Here is a 23598-nt window from a genome sequence, read left to right as displayed (position 1 = left end):
GACGCTAACTTGTGTGTTTTTTGTGTGTCTGTTTTTTTTCTGTGTGTGTGTCTGTTTTTTGTTTTACTATCCTTGTGGGGACCAGAAGTCCTCTCAAGGATAGTAAAACAAGGAAAATTGGGCACATTTGTGTAGTAATGGTGCCGGAGAGGATGGCTGCCGTTTTATCTCTCTTAACCACCCGTGCTATTTTGTTTGTTTTTTCGCATTGTTTGTAACTTGTTTTGTACATAATGTTGCTGCTCTTATGACCGAAAAGAGCTTCTGGACATCAGAACAGCAATTACTCACCTTGAATTGAATAAATCATCTTTCTTTAATGAGTCAGACGAGAGGGATTTACTCCAGACATGTGAACAGGCCCTCCCTCATCCCCGTCATTCGTAGGAGAAAAAGACAGAGATTTCGAGGAAGGTGATCGGGGTGCCTTGTCAGGATCAGGCGACGAGTGGTACTGTTTGCCAATGTACAAAAAATAAATGGGATGAACTAAAAGCACATATATCCTACCAGCGGGACATTAAAAACTAATATCTTATGTTTCACTGAGTCGTGGCTGAACGATGACATTAATAATATACAGCTGCCGGGTTATACACTCTATCAGCAGTATAAGATAAGATAAGGGGTGGCGGTCTATGTATATTTGTAAACAACAGCTGGTTCACGATATCTAAGGAAGTCTTGAGGTTTTGCTCGCCTGAGGTAGAGTATCTCATGATAAGCTGTAGACCACACTAGAGTCCTCAAGTCCTTTTGTTCACCTGACCTAGAATTCCTCAAGTCCTTTTGTTTACCTGACCTAGAATTCCTTACAATCAAATGCCGACCACATTATCTACCAAGGGAATTCTCTTCGATTATATACAGCCGTCTATACCCCCCAAGCAGACACCTCGAAGGCCATGAAAGAACCTCATTTCACTCCATGTAAACTGGAAACCATATATCCTGAGGCTGCATTTATTGTAGCTGGGGATTTAAACAAAGCTAATCTGAAAACAAGGCTCCCTAAATTTTATCAGCATATCAAATGCGCGACCCGGGCTTGAAGCATTCTGGATCATTGCTACTCTAACTTCCGCGACGCATACAAAGCCCTCCCTTGCCATCCTTTTGGCAAATCTCACCACGACTCCATTTTGTTGCTCCCAGCCTATAGACAGAAACTAAAAAAGGAAACGCCCGTGCTCAGGTCTATCCAACCCTGGTCTGACCAATCGGATTCCAAGCTTCAAGATTGCTTCGATCACGTGGACTGGGATATGTTCTGGGTAGCATCAGACAATAACATTGATGTATACGCGGACTCGGTGAGCGAGTTTATTAGCAAGTGCATCGGTGATATTGTACCCACGGTGAATATTAAAACCTTCCCCAACCAGAAACCGTGGATCGATGGCAACATTCGCTCAAAACTGAAAGCGCGAACCACTGCTTTAAATCATGGCAAGACGACCGGAAACATGACCGAATACAAACAGTGTAGCTATTCCCTCCGCAAGGCAATCAAACAGGCTAAGCGTCAGTATAGAGACAAAGATGAGTACCGATTCAACGGCTCAGATATGAGACGTATGTGGCAGGGTCTACAGTCAATCATGGATTACAAAAAGAAAACCAGCCCTGTCGCGGACACCGACGTCTTGCTCCCAGACAAACTAAACAACTTCTTTGCTCGCTTTGTGGAAAATACTGTGCCACTGACATGGCCCTCTACCAAAACCTTCACCGCAGCCAACGTGAGGAAAACATTTAAATGTGTTAACCCTCGCAAGGCTGCCAGCCCAGATGGCATCCCTAGCTGCGTCCTCAGAGCATGCGCAGACCAGCTGGCTGGTGTTTAGGGACATATTCAATCAATCCCTATCCCAGTCTGCTGTTACCACGCTATGCTTCAAGAGAGCCACCATTGTTCCTGTTCCCAAGAAAGCTAAGGTAACTGAGCTAAACGACTATCGCCATAGCCCCGTAGCACTCACTACCGTCATCATGAAGTGCTTTGAGAGATTATTCAAGGATCATATCACCTCCACCCTTCCTGACACCCTATACCCACTCCAAGTTGCTTACCGCCACAATAGGTCCACAGACGACACAATCACAATCACACTGCACACTGCCCTAACCCATCTGGACAAGGGGAATACCTATATAAGAAGGCTGTTCATTGACTAGAGCTCAGCATTCAACACCATAGTACCCTCCAAACTCGTCATTAAGCTCAAGACCATGGGCCTCGACCCCACCCCAGGTGGTGAGTGTAGGAAACTACATCTCCACCCCGCTGATCCTCAACACTGGAGCCCCACAAGGGCTCTCAGCCCTCTCCAGTACTCCCGGTTCACCCATTACTGTGTGGCCATGCACGCCTCCAACTCAATCGTCAAGTTTGCAGATGACACTACAGTGGTAGGCTTGATTACCAACAATGACGAGACGGCCTACAGGGAGGAGGTGAGGGCCCTCGGAGTGTGGTGTCAGGAAAATAACCTCACACTCAACGTCAACAAAGGAGATGATGGTGGACTTCAGGAAACAGCAAAGGGAGCACCCCCTATCCACATCGACGAAACAGTAGTGGAGAAGGTGGAAAGCTTTAAGTTCCTCTGCGTACACATCATGGACAAACTGAAATGGTCCCTCTTCAACCTCAGGAGGCTGAAGAAATTTGCCATTTCACCGGAAACACTCACAAATCTTTACAGATACACAATCGAGAATTTCCTGTCGGGCTTTATCACCGCCTGGTACGGCAACTGCTCAGCCCACAACTGTTAGGCTCTCCAGAGGGTAGTGAGTTCTGCACAACGCATCACCGGGGGCAAACTACCTGCCCTCCAGGACACCTACAACACCCGATGTCACAGGAAGGCCAAATTGATCATTAAGGACAACAACCACCCGAGCCACTGCCTGTTCACCCCGTTATCATCCAGAAGGCGAGGTCAGTACAGGTACATCAAAGCTGAGACCGAGAGACTGAAAAACAACTTCTATCTCTTGGCCATCACACTGTTAAACAGCCACCATTGAGTGGCTGCTGCCAACATACTGACTCAAATTTCTAGCCACTTTAATAATTACAACAAAAAAAAATATTATGGAGGTAATAAATGTATCACTAGTCACTTTAAACAATGCCACTTTATATAATGTTTACATACCCTACATTACTCTTCTCACATGTATATACTGTACTCTATACCATCTACTGCATCTTGCCTATGCCGCACGGCCATCGCTCATCTATATATTTATGTGTACATATTCTTATTCATTCCTTTACATTTGTGTGTATAAGCTATTTCTTGGGAAATTGTTTGATTACTTGTTAGATATTACTGCACGGTCGGAACTAGAATCACAAGCATTTCACTACACTCGCATTAGCATCTGCTAACCATGTGTATGTGACCAATACAATTTGATTTAGAGAGTTTTCATCTGTATTTTTCGCAGTTGTCTTACATACCACCACCGACTCTGGCACTGGCACTAAGACAGCACTCAATGAGCTGTATAAAGCCATAAGCAAACAGGAAAACGCTCATCCAGAGGCGATGCTGCTAGTGGCCGGGGACTCCAATGCAGGGAAACTTAAATCAGTTATAACTCATTTCTATCAGCATGATAAACATGCAACCAGAGGCAAAAAATTCTATAGACCACCTTTACTCCACACACAGAGACGCGTACAAAAGCTCTCCCCTCGCCCTCCATTTGGAAAATCTGACCATAATTCTATCCTCCTGATTCCTGCTTACAAGCTAAGAATTAAAGCAGGAAGCACCAGGCGGTGTCAGAGGAAGGCCTTGAAAATTGTCAATGACTCCAGCCACCCTAGTCATAGACTGTTCTCCCTGCTACCGCAGCAAGCGATACCAGAGCACCAAGTCTAGGACCAAGAGGCTTATAAACAGCTTCTAACCCCAAGCCATAAGATTCCTGCACATCTATTCAAATGGCTACCCAGACTATTTGCATTGCCCCCATCTTCTACGCTGCTGCTACTCTCTGTTATTATCTATGTGTATTCACTTTAATAATACCAGCTACATGTACATATTACCTCAATTACCTTGACTAACCAGTGCCCCCCGCACATTGACTCTGTACCGGCATCCCCTGTACATAGCCTTGCTATTGTTATTTTACTGCTGCTCTTTCATTATTTGTTACTTTTATTTCTCACTTTTTTAGGTATTTTCTTAAAACTGCATTGTTGGTTAAGGGCTGGTAAGTAAGCATTTCACTGTACCTGTTGTATTCGGCACATGTGACAAATACAATTTAGTTTAGTTTGATTTTGCCGGTCCGCACAAGGAACAAGGTTATTTTAGGCGTAGTGTTTAGGTTTAGGGTTTGGGTAACAATTAGGCTTACAATTAGGGTTAGAGGTTAGGTTTAGCATTAGGGTTAGGAGTTAGGGTTAGGTTAAGGGGTTAAGGTTAGTGTCAGGTTAAGAGTAAGTGTTCGGGAAAATAGGATTTTGAATGGGAATCAATTGTTTGGTTCCGAAAAAGATAGTAAAACAAACTTGTGTGTGTGTGTGTGTGTGTGTGTGTGTGTGTGTGTGTGTGTGTGTGTGTGTGTGTGTGTGTGTGTGTGTGTGTGTGTGTGTGTGTGTGTGTGTGTGTGTGTGTGTGTGTGTGTGTGTGTGTGTGTGTGTGTGTGTGTGTGTGTGTGTGTGTGTGTGTGTGTGTGTGTGTGTGTGTGTGTGCGTATATGTGTGTTTCTCCAGTAACTACTCTAAACAATCACCCGTTTATAAACATTTCAAACAGCCTTTCAGTCCTTTTTTTGTCCACCCAGAGAATTTTCCTCTTTGGAGCCATGTCTTCTGAATCGTATCTCTGCAGTGAGTGACTCATGGCTGAGGACAGGCACTACATGACATTTATTGGGCCTAAAGATGCCTGGTCATCCGAGTCATCGCCACACTCCATGCCTGGGTCTCTCCAAAGCTCTCATTAATCAGGGGGCAGGCCGAGCGGCAGGCAGGCGACGGTGCGTGTGTTGATTAGGTACTGGAGTGGTCTCTAGTTCACTGGCTGCTGGGGAAATTAAAGAGGCTGGTTGGAAGCGCTTCACACAGGGAGGAGACGCAGGGGAAACGGAAATCACTGTTTTCTTGGAAATAATATAATCCACTCTGAAATTCAAATAGGCTGTTCTGTCATGCTAAACTGGAGGTTTAGTTAGCTCTCTCTGTCTCTTGTCTTGAACCAGTGTTTTAATGTGCAGTGTCATGCTCATAGACTGTCACAGGAGCGGTTGAAAACGACTCTGGTTCCAACTGCCATGGCCAAAATAGGGCGTAATGTGACAGTGCTGCCAGTGCCCATCCACAAGTTCAATTTAAAACCTGAGAGGGATTCATATTGGAGCAGCAGGAATAAGAGCCTAGTCTAATGTGGCTCTGTGAATACACTGTACTGTAACCGACAGTTGTTAGGTAACATCATGGTTTATGGTCAAATGCTCTTGCTTTATGTTTGTCTCCGGTGTATCTCCGCCGACACACCGTGTCCATCTGCGTTCCTGGCAGTGATATAAGGAATAAAACATACTCCGCCACACACCTCAAACATACACTTCACGCGTGGCTTCCTTTATTGCCTCGGATAACAATGTGGGATGAGAGGACAGGTGATAGTGTTTAACCCTTCCACTGCCTTGGATCGGATGATATAGTTGTGTATATCTGTGTGTGTGTCTGTGTGTGTCTGTGTGTGTGTGTGCGCGCACCCACATAAATATGTACTCTTCAGAGCCCCAGCAACCCTGAAGAAGCTAACAAGTATTATTAGATGTGCTGGAGAAGAAGGCTACATTTTTAGTGTTCCTATCCAATTGTGTTTTTTTGTTATTTTCTTTGCGTTATTTGTAACTTATTTTGGTACTTATTTTGTACATATGTTGCTGCTACCGTCTCTTCTGACCAAAAATAACTTCTGGACATCAGAACTGCGATTACTCACTCACCACCAACAGATCCACATATGATACAAGCTCTATTGCACTCCACAATGCCCTTTCCCACCTGGACAAAAGTAACACCTATGTGAGAATGTTATTCATTGACTACAGCTCAGCGTTCAACACCATAGTGCACTCAAAGCTCATCACTAGGCTAAGGACCCTGGGACTAAATACATGCCTCTGCAACTGGATCCTGGACTTCTTGACGGCTGCCCCCAGGTGGTAAGGGTAAGTAACAACACATCCGCCACCTGATCCTGAACACAGGGACCCCTCAGGGGTGCGTGCTCAGTCCCCTCCTGTACCCCCTGTTCACTAATGACTGCACGGCCAGGCACGACTCCAACACCATCATTACGTTTGCCGATGAAACAACAGTGGTAGGCCTGATCAACTACAACGACGAGGCAGCCTATAAGGAAGAGGTCAGAGACCTGGCCGTGTGGTGCCAGGACAATAACCTTTCCCTCAACGTGATCAAGACAAAAGAGATGATTGCGGACTACAGGAAAAAGAAGACCGAGCACGTCCCCATTCTCATTGATGGGCCTGTAGTGGAACAGGTTGAGAGCTTCAAGTTCCTTGGTGTCCACATCACCAACAAACTAACATGGTCCAAGCACACCAAGACAGTTGTGAAGAGGGCGCGACGAAACCTATTCCCCATCAGGAGACAGGAGAAAATAGGAGAAAACTGGAGACAGGAGAAAACATTTGGCATGAGCCCTCAGATCCTCAAAAGGTTCTACAGCTGCACTATCGAGCGCATCACTGTCTGGTATGGTTGCATCACTGCCTGGTATGGCAATTTCTCAGCCTTCGACCACAAGGCACTACAGTGAGTAGTGCGTACGGCCCAGTACACCACTGGGGCAAAGCTTCCTGCCATCCAGGACCTCTATACTAGGCGGTGTCAGAGGAAGGCCTTAAAAATTGTCAAAGACTCCACTCAACCTAATCATAGACTGTTCTCTCTGCTACCGCGGCAAGTGGTACAGGAGCGCCAAATCTTGGTCCAAGAGGCTTCTGAACAGCTTCTACCCCCAAGCCATAAGACTCCTGAACATCTAATCAAATGGCTACCCAGACTATTTGCATTGCACCCCCTTCCCCCCTCTTTTTCACCACTTTTACTCTCTGTTGTTATCATCTGGGCATAGTCACTTTAATAACTCTACCTACATGCACATATTACCTCGACTAACCGGTGCCCCAGCATGTTAACTCTGTACCGGTACCCCATTGTATGTAGTCTCGCTATTGTTATTTTACAGCTGCTCTTTAATTACTTGTTACTTTGTTTCTTATTCTGATTCTGATTTTTACTGTGTTGTTGGTTAGGGGCTCGTAAGTCAAATGGAAATCAATCCCAGTGCTAGTAGCTGCCTGCCTGTCTAGCCTATACCACATCTCCCACCTTGAAACAGTTTGCTACAACAGAAACATTATGCTACAGCAACAACAAAAATGTGGATTATAATTCCTGGACATTTTTGTATGGGTTGATCATTTCTTTGTAAGGGAAAATAAATTCTGAAACATCAAAATTGAAATTTCAAATGACTATTTAAACCTCAAATACACTATAAATGAAGATCCTTCATCTGTATACTTGTCACCCATTCTCTCTCGCTCTCTTTCTCTCTCTCTAACTCTCTCTGTATTTTCTACTACAGCCTCTTCTCTTCTCTTTCTCCATTCAGCTGCGCCTCTCTTATATTTTGGTGTGAGAGTGAGGAGCGTTCCAGCAAGATGCACTCGGAGGCTTACTGAGTCTGCCTGGCCCTGCCAGCACCAGCTCTGGGTTTGGATGGCTGTCGGCTCTGATTAGTCTGTTTCTGTGCCCTGTGAGATGGAGCTGGGCCCTTCTGCTGTCTGCTGCCCTCTAGTAATCAGCCACGCCACATCAGCAGGGCTGCATTACGCCAGGCTACACCCAGCTAGCCAACACAACACTCCCCCCCCCCCAAACAACAAACAAGCAGCCTAGCTACCAGCAATCAGGCCGGAATTCGACAAGGACTGGACTGTCGCTCGGCTCAGCAGGCTCACAGTGCCAGTCAAATCATCCAGCAAATGTCTTATGAAAGAAATCTTTGCACAGGCCTCTATTCACGGTTACTGCCTGCAGAATTGGCGCCGCTGCTTTTTGGATGTGGGTTCTGTGGTTGGCTGTGCGATTGGTGGGTTTGATTGAAGTGAGCCGTCCTGGCTAGAATGAGATGTGGACTGTGACTGACAGACATGGTCACAAGGAGCAGATGCCTTAACTACACCATGTTGTAAACCCAAACAGGTGTCATGCCAATACTGCCTGCCCATCCTCTCCTCTGTGTTTTATGAGCCTCTGAATGAGCAGCTGTCACTGCCACACACACACCTATGTACACACATTCTGTACAGTCATACAGTATGTATGTATGAATGATGGGACTTAACTGAAGAATGACTACAGGAGTTCATCAGGACTTTGCTTTTCTCCAACCGATATGTGCTCTATTTGTTTGATTGGTGTTAAGTGGTTCTAACACATGCCAGGTCATGTTACAGTGTATATTTATGAACATATGGCAAGTCAAAACCTAAATGGAAGGTGGAGAGGACTATTGAAAAACCTGTACAGATTTGTGAGTAGCAGTGGGGATTGGGGGAACAGGTGGAAGAGGGGCATGATTCAACAGCACCACCATCATCCCTCTACTAGTACTGCACTGACAAAATACAAACATTCATTTACAAAATGGCATGATTCCTGTGAAGTAATGATTTATTTTGCATGACTATAAATCATGTTAACTTTTACAACTGTTTTAACACGATTCATCTCTGAGTAATTTGATTTCAGATGTGTTTTCCCAAAACTAGGAGGCTTATTTGTACATTTTCTGTGCTGGCCAAAGGGTCTTTGAAGTGAAAGTAGCACAGGGCTGTGCTGTGAAGCCTGACAGCAGAGCAACAATTACTAAAGACCCCAGAGCACAGTGTGGGTTGTATGGATGGTACCTCAAAGAGAGAAAGAGAGAGCAGGAGAGGAGGAGGGGGATGATATTTATTCTTTCATTCCCCCCCTCCTTTTGTAGTCAGAGAGAAAAGGTGAGTGTGAGGTTCTTACTTGTGCTCAAAGTGCCTACCTGCACTTCACATATTTCATGAAGCAATCTCTGTGAGTGCCACTCGTAGCCTACCACACACTGGCACACACTGGTTGAATCAAAGTTGTTTCCACGTCCTCCACTGGGCACAGACGCTGAATGGACGTCTGTGCCCAGTGGGTACTTTCTTTCTCTCCCCTCCTTTTTTTTTCCTCTCAAAACTTACAGTCATGTGTGCATACATTCTACACCCACTGCCTCTGCGTTACAAGCACCATGGGAGCTTTATATTGTGAAGGTGCCTGGGTCTGTGCTTGAGCCTTATTCAATTATTGCACAGGATAAATTCATCAACAGACTAGCCCTCTTAGTAAATGACCAGCCATTTAGAGCACCAGGCACCCTGTCAACGGTGTGATGCAACCCTCCAGCTGCTGTAAATGGTCTGCCTGGGAGGCTGAGCGAGAGGATGGGGTTCATCCCAGAGAAACACCCTGCTTGGGGCTATCGATTGTGGCTGTTCTGCCTGTGTGCCTAGGAGGCTGTTCTCTTTGGGGACTGCCTGGCTATGACTGAGGGGTGGGGTTCACCCTTCCTCTCTCTCTCTCAGCCACACTGGATGTACAGTATGTGTTGTTAAGTTGACCCACACTATGTTCAATGTGCTGTGCTGTGTGTTCATGGTGGTGGAACACATACTTAAACAAGCTCAAAGCGCCTCACTGGGTGTGTGTGTGTGTGTGTGTGTGTGTGTGTGTGTGTGTGTGTGTGTGTGTGTGTGTGTGTGTGTGTGTGTGTGTGTGTGTGTGTGTGTGTGTGTGTGTGTGTGTGTGTGTGTGTGTGTGTGTGTGTGTGTGTGTGTGTGTGTGTGTGTGTGTGTGTGTGTGTGTGTGTGTGTGTGTATTCTCAGAAACCAATGTTTTTGCCTCTCTTTGGTTTCATATCGGAGTGTCTCTGACAAAAGTCCTACTCAAACATCACATTGTGATGTGAACCAGACCTGACAACATGAGAGTGAAGATGAAAAATGTATCCACGTGCACTATAAATATGATTTATTCCATTACTCCAGGGTCTTACGTCCAGGGCCACTTCTGACCTGACGTCATGCTTGATCAGAGGGAGCAGCATGTATACTGCTCCATGGCTGATGATGATTTGATTCTTTGTGTTTCATTGCTGGAGTTGTAACTGTCAAACCCCAGCCTGAGAGCCCAGGTCTCTGTCAGAGCAGCTCACTGATACACTACCGTGCCCCGCAGTTAAACCACCTGCTCTTCTATATGTCAGTGGTTGAAGGGTGACTGATTTTGGACACGCCGTGGCTGCGCCACCAAAGAACTCTCTCTCTCTCTCAGCTCCCTCTCTCTCTCTCTCTCTCTCTCCTCTCTCTCTCTCTCTCTCTCCCTCTCTCTCTCTCTCTCTCTCTCTCTCTCTCTCTCTCTCTCTCTCTCTCTCTCTCTCTCTCTCTCTCTCTCTCAACCCCTCTCTGTCTCTCTCTCTCTCCCTCTCTGTCTCTCTCTCTCTCTCTCTCTCTCTCTCTCCCTCTCTGTCTCTCTCTCTCTCTCTCTCTCTCTCTCTCAACCCCTCTCTGTCTCTCTCTCTCTCTCAACCCCTCTCTGTCTCTCTCTCTCAACTCCTCTCTGTTGCTCTCTGCTCCTCCCAGCTACACTCTATCTCAGCCCCCCCCTCTGTTGTTCTCTATCATGCCCCTGTCTCGCTCTCTCTCTCAAGCCCTCTCTCTCAAGCCCTCTCTCTCAAGCTCTCTCTCTCTCTCTCCTCTCTCTCTCTCTCTCTCTCTCTCTCTTATCAGACCCTGTCTTGGAAACATCTGCCACTCAGCCAAAATACAATCTCACTACTAAGGATTATGCTAATACAATTTTAAATCTTGTTTGTTTAACAAGGCACACACTGTGGACTAAGACCTGCTTATAATTAAGCTTAGAAAAATATATATATATGTCTCTGATATGCAACTGCTATCATAGTGCAGCTAGACTCCTATAGGTTTATTCTATTCAATTTGATTACATTTATTACATTTTCTTGTGTTGTCTGTTCGCCACTTTCAAGTTTAATTGATTGTTTGCCACAGCATTTTAATACCCCAAATGCAGACAGGGTGACGGAGAAGCACATACTTTATGTGAAATAATGAATGCGAATATAATACATGACAATTAGTTACGCACATTAAATATGACATTAGCACACAACATCTTGGCATTTTATGCTCGAGAGTTTAATTTTCCACTATCCCTGAAGGCTTTTAGTAGAGAATTATCACCGTGGGTCCTTTTGTGATTAGTTACCTAAATACCCCTGTGGTGCAGAGCGCATCTGATGCGTGTTTACCTTACCTTTATGAGTTTGCACCTGATCTGCGCGGACACCATATGGCTGTTTCGCAGGTTGCCCACGCGGAACATGAGGCACAGTTTGCCGTCGCGCTGTGAGATCACCGAGTCCTGGCTAAACATAAGCGTCTCTGCGCGCTTCTTAGGCTGGGACATTTTAATGAACATGCAGCCGATCAGAAAGGCGTCCACGATTGACCCCAGCAGCGACTGGAACAAGAAGAGAATAATGCCCTCTGGACATTTCTCCGTTATGTAGCGGTAGCCGTAGCCGATGGTGGCCTCGGTCTCTATGAAGAATAGGAAAGCAGAGGGGAAGTTGTAAACGTTGGCAACGCAGGGGGTGTAGGACGAGTCGTGGCCATGATTTATGTCCCCTCTGATGTAGGCGATGATCCACCACATAGAAGCCATGACCAGCCATGCTACTGTATAGGTCAGAACAAAGATAAGTAAGTTCCATCGCCACTTGAGGTCCACCAAGGTGGTGAAGAGGTCGGAGATGTATCGGCTGGTCTCCCCGCCGAGATTCCCGTGCTGCACGTTGCAACGACCGTTCTTCTCCACGAACCGCTGGCGTTTCTTTTTAACAGGTGCTGAAAAAGCGGTGTTGTCACGGTTTGTATTCACTACCTGATAGTCCTCCCCAAATTTCCTCCGTAGCGCGGCCATAACTTTAGCAGAGTGTGAAAAAAAATCACTTGCAGTTTTGATCCATTACTTTGTTTTCTTTGTTTCACAAAGACTTGTTATCTGCAGTGCGTAAAGGACTCCATGGCCAATAACGAGCTGCGCAAGGATCTGTGTATACTCCCCAAAACAGTGCACTCTTTACAAAAAGCTTTTATCCTACTCTCACCGGCTTTAGTTGAACATTTTCCACACAAAAAACATATATGATGGGTTGATGTGCCATAAGGAGGTGATAGTTATTCGCTCGCTGTCCCTCCGCTCAAGTGAGAGTGCGCTCCGAGTGGATAGTCTCCTAAAGAAACATGCCCACACTGAGAGACTGCGTGTGTGTGTGTGTGTGTGTGTGTGTGTGTGTGTGTGTGTGTGTGTGTGTGTGTGTGTGTGTGTGTGTGTGTGTGTGTGTGTGTGTGTGTGTGTGTGTGTGTGTGTGTGTGTGTGTGTGTGTGTGTGTGTGTGTGTGTGTGTGTGTGTGTGTGTGCAAGAGAGATAGGTGGGGTTATTCAATATAATTTATCAGCAGATTTTTTTAAAATATTAAAATAAATACAAAATATGTCATTCAAAAACAGTATTCCTTGAGGAGAGGTAGGCCTGCGGATAGGATCATTACAAAAAACAACCACTTGACAAGGCTACTGTCGCCTAATGAAACTCGGGACGGTTGTACCCCATGCAGCCCTCCGCTAACCGCTCTCAACCGTCAGACAATGCCACCTTGCGGACAGAAAACGCACGTACAGTCGTATGAGAGTAGCGCAGCTGTCAGGGATTTAGTGAGCCTATACTTTTCTTTGATGTCCTCTATTAAAACAGTCAAATAAAAACAGTGTTTTTCAATATAGTCCAATTTGCTTTGCAGCAACTTTCCGTGCATTCTATTTCTACACAGCTCCAAATCTGACCCCCTTGCTAATGGAGTAGCTCTCCTCTAGTTTCTTGTCTAGAGGCTGTTATTGATTCAAACATACTCCACGCCGTTTTCAGATCTGTCCCAGAGGACATCTTCAAAAGGTTCAACCTTGGCACTTGCTGCTAATCAGCCCAGCAGAAAAGAGTGTATTGTAGCTGTAGAAGATGGCTGAATCCCCTGCATAGGTATGCTATAATGTTCATTCCTGTTAGTCCGATTCTGCATTGATTGAACTTCATAACCATCTGTCGGTCATGGTTATGTCATTTTATCTACACTGAGTGTACAAAACAACCATGACATAAACCAGGTATTCACAAACTGGAGTACGCAATGCCGTCAGGCTACACCAGATTAAAATGTGATTCACATGTTGTTTTGTAATTCATAAAAAATGAAATACCCCCAAAAAATCTTCACATTTTCAAACAGTCCATTTATATTTTCCAAAGGGGCTATACATTTGGGTGAGTTTTTTTCTCGCCTGAGTAGCCTCGTTTCACTGCCAAAAATAAAATTAAACCATCTAGTGTTCAGCGAAAGAACAACACAATGTCAAATACAGGAAGCCTAGTCAAATAATTAATATCCAATCACATTAACCGTTACTCTCGTGGGAATTCCACTAACTCATTCCAATTGCTCGGAAATTGATGAATGGTTAAAAAATAGTAAGGCCCTCGTCCATAGAGACACATACCAGCTCTTCTGGTAGTTTTGCTACTAGTACTGCTACTACCAGCAGTACTACACCTGCACCTGTTGACAACACAAGTTGTTCTGCTTCCACGAGCACATCCAATGCTACCATCAGTAATTCTACATTTGTTGTTAGCCCAGCTAGCATGGACACTGACAGATGTGAATCTGATGCAGCCGAAGAGCTACTGCCCTCTTACCCGGGAAATCACAGAACAATAGGCAGAACAACAGGCAGGGATGTTGGACATTCTAAGAGGTGCAAATAGGATGAGCACTACATTGATTTGGGGTTCACTTATATTGGGAGTAGTGTCTTTCCACAGCCACAGTGTGTTATATGTGCAAAAGCACTATCTCACAACTAGATGAAACCTCACCCTTACGCAGACATTTAGAAACAAAAACATGCCAATTTTTAAAATATGCCGCAGGACTTAAGACGACTGTCAAGTAGTAAGACATGTATAAGATCAACAGATACCACTAAATAAGAATAGTCTAGTGGAGTCTTATATGGTGAGCTACCGAGTGGCTAGGACAGGCAAGCTCCATACTATTGTGGAGGACTTAATTCTTCCTGCTGCCACGGATGTGGCTGGGACAATGCTGGGGGGAAAGGCCCCAAAAAACTATACAGACAATGTCTTCATCAAACAACACTGTTTCACGACACATCAGCAACATGACAAGAGATGTTTTAAAACAATTACTGCTTCGCATACTAGCCAGTGAATTCTATGCGTTACAGCTGGATGTGTCAACAGACGTGGCGGGCCTGGCACAGCTCCTGGTATATGTCCGTTACGTTTATGGGGGGTCAATGAAGGAAGACATCCTCTTCTGCAAACCGCTGGAAACCAGGACAACAGGAGAGGATATTTTTAAAAGTACTGGACAGCTTTGTGACATCAAATGGACTTTGGTGGTCAAGATGTGTTGGTATCTGTACTGATGGCACAAAAGCCATGACAGGGAGACATAGTGGAATGGTAACGTGCGTGCAAGCAGTTGCTCCCAACGCCACCTGGGTACACTGCAGCATCCACCGAGAGGCTCTTGCTGCCAAGGGAATGCCTGAGAGCTTGAAATATGTTTTGGACACTACAGTGAAAACTTTGTTAAGGCAAAGCCCCTGAACTCTTGTGTATTTTCTGCACTATGCAATGATATGGGCAGTGACCATGTAACGCTTTTACAACATACAGAAGTGTGCTGGTCATCAATGGGGTAAAGTATTGACATGTTTTTTTTAATTGACTGACCTTTACTGACCATAATTTTCACGAGTCTGACCGCTTGCATGACGAGTTTCTCACACGACTGGCCTATCTGGGTGATGTTTTTTCTCGCATGAATGATCTGAATCTAGGATTACAGGGACTCTCCGCGACTATGTTCAATGTGTGGGACAAAATTGAGGAGGAGATTAAGAAGTTGGAGCTCTTTTCACTCTGCATTAACAAGGACAACACACAGGTCTTTCCATCATTGTATGTTTTTTTTGTGTGTAAATGAACAAAGTGTCAGGACCCGGTTACAAACCCGGGTCTCCGGAGTGAGAAACAGTCACTTAACCAACTGAGCCACGAATAGTCGGCAGAACCCAGAAGATGAGGCAGACACAGCAGTACTTGAGACAGTGTATTTAATGAAGTAAAAAAGTGAAGTCCTTCAGGAAAACATGTAACTCCACAACCTCAAAAGGAATTCCACAAGAACAAAGGTAATCCTCCAAGACAAAAAGGTAAATCCACAAGGTGGTAGGTATAGCATAAAAAGCCTCAAAAGATACTCAAAAATAAATAAACAAGAACAAAAAACAGAATTCCACAAGAGAGTCCACCGGGATCAACAAGAGTACACAGAATACTAGGGCTGGGTGCTAACATACAAACACAGAGCAAATAACTGAGGAAAACTAAGAGTTTAAATACAATCAGGGGAAACGAGGCACAGGTGCAAATAATAATGGGGATCAAGGGAAAAACAAAAGGTCAAAAAGCACAATGGGGGCATCTAGTGACCAAAAACCGGAACAACCCTGGCCAAATCCTGACAGAATCCCCCCCCTAGGAACGGCTCCTGACGTTCCTACCAGCTCTCTCGGGGTGGAGGGCCCTGAACTGACGAATGAGGTCAGGGTCCAGTATGTCTTTGGCAGGAACCCAGGAGCGCTCCTCGGGACCGTAGCCTTCCCAGTCCACCAGATACTGCCAGGACCGCTGCACCCGGCGTGAATCCAGTATCCGATGGACGGTATAAGCCGGCTGGCCTCCAATGACACGAGGCGGAGGTCTGTCTGCCGGGACAAGGGGAGAAAAAACAACAGGTTTTAATAAGGAAATGTGAAACGTGGGATTAATCTTAAGGGATCTGGGTAAGTATAGGCGATAAGAAACTGGGTTAACTCTCCTGGCAACCTTAAAGGGACCGATGTATTTTTGGGACAGCTTGCGAGACTCCACCCGTAGTGGTAAGTCTCTTGTGGAGAGCCAGACTCTCTGGCCGGGGCGCAGGGTAGGCCCGGGACGGCGACGTCTGTTGGCTTGTTGTTGGTATCTCTGTGAGGAACGCATAAGATTAAGACGGGTCTTCCTCCACATAAGCCGACAGCGTCTGACGAACTTCAAGGCTGAAGGCACTCTGACTTCTGCCTCCTGGTCCGGGAACAATGGAGGGGCAAGGCCAAACTGACACTCGTGCGGGGACATACCAGTGGAGGAGGAGCGCAAGGTGTTGTGCGCGTATTCGGCCCAAACAATGAAGGACAACCACGTGAAAGGGTTGTTACGAGTCATACATTGGAGGGTGGTTTCCAGCTCTTGATTCATCCTCTCTGTTTGGCCGTTGGACTCCGGATGGTACCCTGAAGATAGACTGGCAGAAGCCCCCATGAGTTGGCAGAAGGCCTTCCAAAACCTTGAGGCGAACTGGGGACCTCTGTCAGAAACCATATCTTGAGGAATGCCGAAGACTCGGAACACATGATTAATTACCAACTCAGCCGTTTCCTTGGCAGAAGGTAACTTAGTCAGAGGGACGAACCTGGCCGCCTTTGAAAACCTGTCGATTATGACTAGGATAGTAGTATTGCCATGGGATGGAGGAAGGCCAGTAATAAAGTCCAACGAGATATGGGACCAGGGTCTGTGGGGAACAGGTAAAGGGTGAAGGAGTCCTTGAGGGCGGAGGTGAGAAGATTTGCCCTGGCAGCACACGGGGCAGGCATTGACGAAAGTGGCAACGTCTTCTCTTATGGTAGGCCACCAGAACTTACGCTGGATGAACTCCAAGGTGCGACCTACGCCCGGGTGACAGGTGAGGCGAGAGGAGTGCCCCCACAGAAGGACCTGAGTCCTCACTGCCTTGGGGACAAACAACCGATTGGCAGGACCTCCTTTCGGGTCCGGTTCGATAGCTTGAGCTCGTCTCACGGTATCCTCAACTTGCCACGAGATCGGAGCCACGATCTTAGCAGCAGGAAGTACAGGCATGTCCGTGTCATCTCGAATGGCAGGAGCGTAGACTCGGGACAGGGCATCCGGTTTGAGATTCTTCGACCTGGGCCGATAGGTGAGGATAAACTGGAATCGATTGAAGAAAAGAGACCATCTAGCTTGTCTAGAGTTCAACCGCTTCGCCTGCTGGATATACTCCAGATTTTTGTGGTCCGTAACCACTTGAAACGGGTGAGAAGCCCCCTCGAGCCAGTGTCTCCATTCCTTCAATGCCATCTTAACCGCTAGGAGTTCACGATCCCCCACATCGTAGTTCCTCTCAGCCGGGGTAAGCCAGTGTGAGAAGAAAGCGCACGGATGAAGCTTCTTGTCTTCACCCCTCTGAGACAGGACAGCTCCAACACCAACCTCTGAGGCGTCTACCTCCACCACAAACGGTTCATCCGTAGTTGGTAGTATCAGGATGGGAGCAGAGAGGACGTGCTGCTTGAGTCCTTGGAAGGCCGTCTCAGCTTCTCTTCCCCACAAAAACCTTGCATTGCCACCTTTGGTTAAAGCTGAGAGAGGGGCTGCCACCAAGCTGAAGTTCTTTGATGAACTTGCGGTAAAAGTTAGTGAAGCCCAGGAAACGCTGAACTTCCTTAACGGATTTACAGTAGGTCCGTTCAGCAGAGCAGTCGTGATCAAATACATTTTCTGTTGCAATAGTACAATTGTCTGTTGCTTCCATTAACAGGCCCACAAGGAGATAACCAGCTGTTTCACTGTGATTAGTCATTTAGTGATAGATAGATTCCCAGTAATCTAACAGACAGACAATGAATGGGTGTGCTGTTGTGTTCAAATGAAATGAGAATGGGTCCCCAGAGGTTAGACCAGACATGAGCAAACTACGGCCCACGGGCCACATACGGCCCGTTAGACTTTTTAATCCGGCCCGCCGAACTTGTCCAAATTATAGTAAAAACCTCCTTTTTTCCCCTTTCCCTGCAATGCCCACGTTTCCCCAATAGATGGCGCACTCAAAACACATTGACCGTTGTTGGAGTGGCGCGTATTTCTCTTTATTTCACTTTAATTTTCACTTCGTTTCACGTCACCATTAAGCCCTTATGTGAAAATGAGCGGACCAAAGAGAAGGAAAGTGGACAGCGAATGCCGAGTGTTTAATAAGGAGTGGACAACAAAATACTTCTTCACTGAAGTCCGATCCATGGCTGTATGTCTGATATGCCAAGAAGCTGTTGCGGTTTTCAAAGAGTACAATATCAGCCGTCACTTTGCACGAAGCATGCAAACTATGCTAGCAAGCAGTCAACACAAGAATGGGCGGCTACTGCTCAGAGGTTGGCAGCTAATTTACAGAGTCAACAGAACTTTTTTCACCGACAAACTGCAATTCAAGAGTCAAGTACCAAGGCAAGTTATTTCCTCATTTTTTTAATTTAATGGGGAAATCCGAAGAATTCCCCGAGCTGAGCGACACAAACTGGCTTTGTGACTTTGCGTTTGCTGTGGACATATTTTCACACATGAATGAGCTGAACGTGAAGCTACAGGGGAAAGATCAGTTTGCGCACGACATGTACACAAATGTGAGAGCCTTCAAATCCAAGCTGGTTTTATTCTCCAGGCAAATGTCAAACAAATCTTTCGCACATTTCCCCACACTAGCCGTGCAGAAAGAGGCCGCCCGAAATGCGAAGAAATACTGCAAATCACTGGACGATCTGCACAGAGAATTTTGCAGTCGGTTCTGTGATTTTGAAAAAATTGACAAGTCACTTCAACTGGTGTCCTGTCCCCTGTCACAAGACCCCGAATCAGCACTGCAGGAGCTGCAATTGGAACTGATCGATCTTCAGTCTGACTCCGTCTCAAAGGAGAAGTTCAAGTCTCTTAAACTGAATGACTTTTACTCTTCACTTAACGAGACCCTGTTTCCAAACCTCCGGAGGACGGCGCAGAAGATGCTGGTGTTGTTTGGCTCGACCTACGTGTGTGAGCAGACGTTTAGCGTCATGAAAATCAACAAAGCCCATCACAGATCCAAGTTAACTGACCAACACCTCAGATCTGTCCTGAGAATTGCCACAACAAAACTAACTCCAGACTTTGATGCACTGGCAAAAAAGGGAGACCAACAACACTGTTCCCACTGAAATGGTGAGTTTTTCTGCTGTGTTATGAAAAAATGCATATGGAAAGTTTGGAAGTGCGTCTTTTAATTAAGAGCAATGCGCATTTACGCACAGCAGCGGTACAGTAGCTTAATTAACACGCTGCACATCGCTCTTAATTTAAATTTAAATTTTCAGCTGCAGGTAGGATATTTAATACAGCCTATGTCTGTGTGCTTGGCAACGATACACGTGTACTGTTTGCGCGTGAAGGCGAGGGCGTCCGTGGCGAGTTTGTAGAGCGCGCGGTCAGGACAATCCATCCATGATTTTGCGGAGTTTAACACAAGTAGATATTATTGAGCTTGAGTATTTCGTTGTGTAATAATATGTTTTGAATGTTGAAAGTGATTCCATTTTTCAATAAATGTTGATTTCTTTAACTTTGCACCTTCGATTGAAACTTATTAAAAACAGACGCAATCTTGATAAATCACAGTGCGTATGTTATTTTAATCTATTTACATTTCCTCCTCCCAGTATCTGCGAAATAGTATGTAAATGCCATATCTTGCATATTCCTTGAGACAAATTTATTAACTGATAAGGGCTATTTTTCACATTTGAAAGACAGTTAATAAATTGGGTTGTAGTGTTCTTACTGTGCTATGAGGTTTGCAAACACTACATTTAATGCTTTAGTATATCCGGCCCAAACACTCCCTCCAAATGCTCCTGGCCCGGCCCCTCTGTCAAATTTTAGAACCCATTGTGGCCCGCGAGTCAAAAAGTTTGCCCACCTCTGGGTTAGACACTCAACTGTCACGACTTCCGCCGAAGTCGGTCCCTCCCCTCCTTGTTCGGGCGGCGTTCGGCGGTCGGGATAATGGTGTTGATGTGAGCCATTACCAACCTTTCAAAGCACTTCATGGCTACGGACGTGAGTGCTACAGGTCTGTAGTCATTTAGGAAGGGTCCCTTTCTGTTCTTGGGCACAGGGACTATGGTGGTCTGCTTGAAACATGTTGGTATTACAGACTCAATCAGGTACATGTTGAAAATGTCAGTGAAGTCAATCGCCAGTTGGTCAGCACATGCCCGGAGCACACGTCCTTGTAATCCATCTGGCCCTGTGGCCTTGTGAATGTTGACCTGTTTAAAGGTCTTACACAGTTGTCCGGAACAGCTGATGCTCTCATGCATGCCTCAGTGTTGCTTGACTCGAAGCGAGCATAGAAGGGATTTAGCTCGTCTGGTAGGCTTGTGTCACTGGGCAGCTCTCTTATCAGCTTCCCTTTGTAGTCTGTAATAGTTTGCAAGCCCTGCCACATCTGACGAGCGTCGGAGCCAGTGTAATACGATTCAATCTTAGCCCTGTATGGACCCTTTGCCTGTTTGATGGTTCGTCCCAGGCATAGCAGGATTTCTTGTCAGCTTCCGGGATAGAGTCCCGCACCTTGAAAGCGGCAGCTCTACCCTTTAACTCAGTGCGAATGTTGCGTGTAATCCAAGGCTTCTGGTTGGGGTATGTACGTACAGTCACGTTGGGGACAACGTCCTCGATGCACTTATTGATAAAGCCAGTGACTGATGTGGTGTACTCCTCAATGCCATCTGAAGAATCCCGGAACATGTTCCAGTCAGTGATAGCAAAACAGTCCTGTAGTTTAGCATCTGCTTCATATGATCACTTTTTTATAGACCGAGTCACTGGTGCTTCCTGCTTTAATTTTTGCTTGTAAGCAGGAATCAGGATGACAGAGTTGTGGTCAGATTTACCAAATGGAGGGCAAGGGAGAGCTTTGTACACGTCTCTGTGTGTGGAGTAAAGGTGATCTAGAATTGTTTTCTCTCTGGTTGCACATTTAACATGTTGATGGAAATTTGGAAGAACTGATTTAAGTTTTCCTGTAATTAAAGTCTCCGGCCACTAGGAGTGCCGCCTCTGGGTGAGTGGTTTCCTGTTTGCTTATTTCCTTATACAGCTGTCTGAGTGCGGTCTTAGTGCCAGCATCTGTCTGTGGTGGTAAATAGACAGGCACGAAAAGTATACCTGAAAACTCTCTAGACAAGTAGTGTGACCTGCAATTTATCACAATATACTCACTTCAGGCGAGCAAAATCTAGAGACTTCCTTAGATTTCTTATACGCGCTGCACCAGCTGTTGTTTACAAATATGCACAGGATTCCGTGAAATATAGGGTAGGATATTTGTGATCGTACCTCGTCTAGTTTATTGTCCATTGATTGCACGTTGGTGAGTAGTATTGACGGTAACGGAAGCTTTCCCACTCGCCTTTTCCGGGTCCTGACCAGTCATCCGGCTCGTTGTCCTCTGTACCTGCGTCGCCTCCTCTTGCAAATAACGGGGATGATGGCCCTGTCAGGTGTTTGGAGAATGTCTTGTGCGTCTTGCATGTTGAAGAAAAAATCTTTGTCTAATCCGAGGTGAGTGATCGTTGTCCTGATATCCAGGAGCTATTTTTTTCCCTGTAAGAAGATACGGTTGCAGAAACATTATGTACCAAATAAGTTACAAATAACGTGAAAAAACCCCACATAATAGCACAATTGGTTGGGCGCCTGTAAAACTGCTGCCATTTAAGTCCAGGTGACTACCTCATGATGCTGGTTGAGAGAATGCCAAGAGTGTGCAAAGCTGTAATCAAGGCAAAGGGTGGCTTCTTTGAAGAATCTAAAATATATTTTGATTTGTTGACCACTTTTTTGGTTACTACATGATTCCATGTGTGATTTCATAGTTTCGATCTTTTCACTTTTATTCTACATTGTAGAAAATAGTCAAACAAAGAAAAACCCTTGAATGAGTAGCTGTGTCCAAACTTTTGACTGGTACTGTATGTTGAAATAAGAGTATTGAGTCATTGTGAAATATAATGTATCAGCAACTGGCAGGAAATACAGTTTAAAATGAACGAGTTGGACCTTATTAGATTAAATGTTTATTACTTTCCTCTGGAACAGAGTATCACAAGATTGACTGGTGTAATTTTCTCTCTTGCTCTAAATTATAGCGAGGGAGGTATCAAATAAATAAATTATATGGATTCTTTGCAGATGTATTGTTTTCATTGATAGGCCTTTTTGAAAACTGTATTAAAAGCATCCATCAGAAATGATACAGCAGATGAATATAATGGGAAGTTTTGCTTCCACCAGCTCCGTGTGTGTGTCATGAATATTGAACTGAACTGAACCAGCCTTTATAATCCCCTAGAGTGACGTCATTTTGAATATTGTATACAGTGTCAAGACAAAGTATGTGAACACTTTGGAATTACCTGGAGTTCTGCATAAATTGGTCATAAAATTTGATCTGATCTTCATCTAAGTCACAACAATAGATAAACACAGTCTGCTTAAACTAATAACACACAAACTATTATACATTTTCATGTCTCTTGAACACACTGTGTAAACATTCACAGTGTAGGGTGGGAAAAGTATGTGAACCCTTGGATTTAATAACTGGTTGACCCTCCTATGGCAGCAATAACCTCAACCAAACGCTTTCTGTAGTTGCGGATCAGACCTGCACAACTATCAGGAAGAATTTTGGACCATTCCTCTTTACAAAACTGTTTCAGTTCAGCAATATTCTTGGGATGTCTGGTGTGAACCGCTCTCTTGAGGTCATGCCACAGCAGCATCTCAATTGGGTTGAGGTCAGGACTCTGACTGAGCCACTCCAGAAGGTGTATTTACCTCTGTTGAAGGCATTCTGTTGTTGGTTTACTTGTGTGTTTTGGGTCGTTGTCCTGTTGCATCACCCAACTTCTGTTGAGCTTCAATTGTCAGACAGATAGCCTTACATTCACCTGAAAAATGTCTTGATAAACTTGGGAATTCGTTTTTCTGTCGATGATAGCAAGCTGTCCAGGTCCTGAGGCAGCAAAGCACCCCAAAGCCATGATGCTCCCTCCACCATACTTTACAGTTGGCATAGGTTTTTGGTGTTGGTGTGCTGTGCCTTTTTTTCTCCACACATAGTGTTGTGTGTTCCTTGCAAACAACTCAACTGTAGTTGTGTCCACAGAATAAATCCAGGTGCACTTTTGCAAACTTCAGACGTGCAACAATGTTTTTTTAGGACAACCGTGGCTTCTTCGGTGGTGTCCTCCCATGAACACCATTTGTGTTTAGTGTTTTATGTGTAGTTTGCGCCCATTCCATAACATGGGGCTTTGTGAAAGCAGCCTTTTTTTACACATGAAAGGATCCAGACAAGAAAATCATAATGAAATCGACTGTAAAAC

General features: G+C 45.3%; 1 protein-coding gene across 1 annotated transcript in view; it reads right to left on the bottom strand.

Moving 5' to 3' along the window:
* Nucleotides 1-12406, bottom strand: part of LOC124016532 (G protein-activated inward rectifier potassium channel 1-like) — a 39327-nt gene extending 26921 nt beyond the window's left edge. Inside the window, exon 1 of the mRNA XM_046332116.1 lies at nucleotides 11441-12406. Within this exon, the coding sequence (XP_046188072.1) occupies nucleotides 11441-12109 (669 nt within the window). The 5' untranslated portion in view covers nucleotides 12110-12406. The remainder of the gene's footprint in view (nucleotides 1-11440) is intronic.
* Between the last annotated feature and the right edge of the window lie 11192 nt (nucleotides 12407-23598).

Source organism: Oncorhynchus gorbuscha, linkage group LG26 (genome assembly GCF_021184085.1).
Source record: "Oncorhynchus gorbuscha isolate QuinsamMale2020 ecotype Even-year linkage group LG26, OgorEven_v1.0, whole genome shotgun sequence".
NCBI classification, from domain to species: domain Eukaryota; kingdom Metazoa; phylum Chordata; class Actinopteri; order Salmoniformes; family Salmonidae; genus Oncorhynchus; species Oncorhynchus gorbuscha.
The sequence above is the reverse complement of the archived record's forward strand: the minus strand, read 5'-3'. Positions and strand labels throughout refer to the sequence as shown.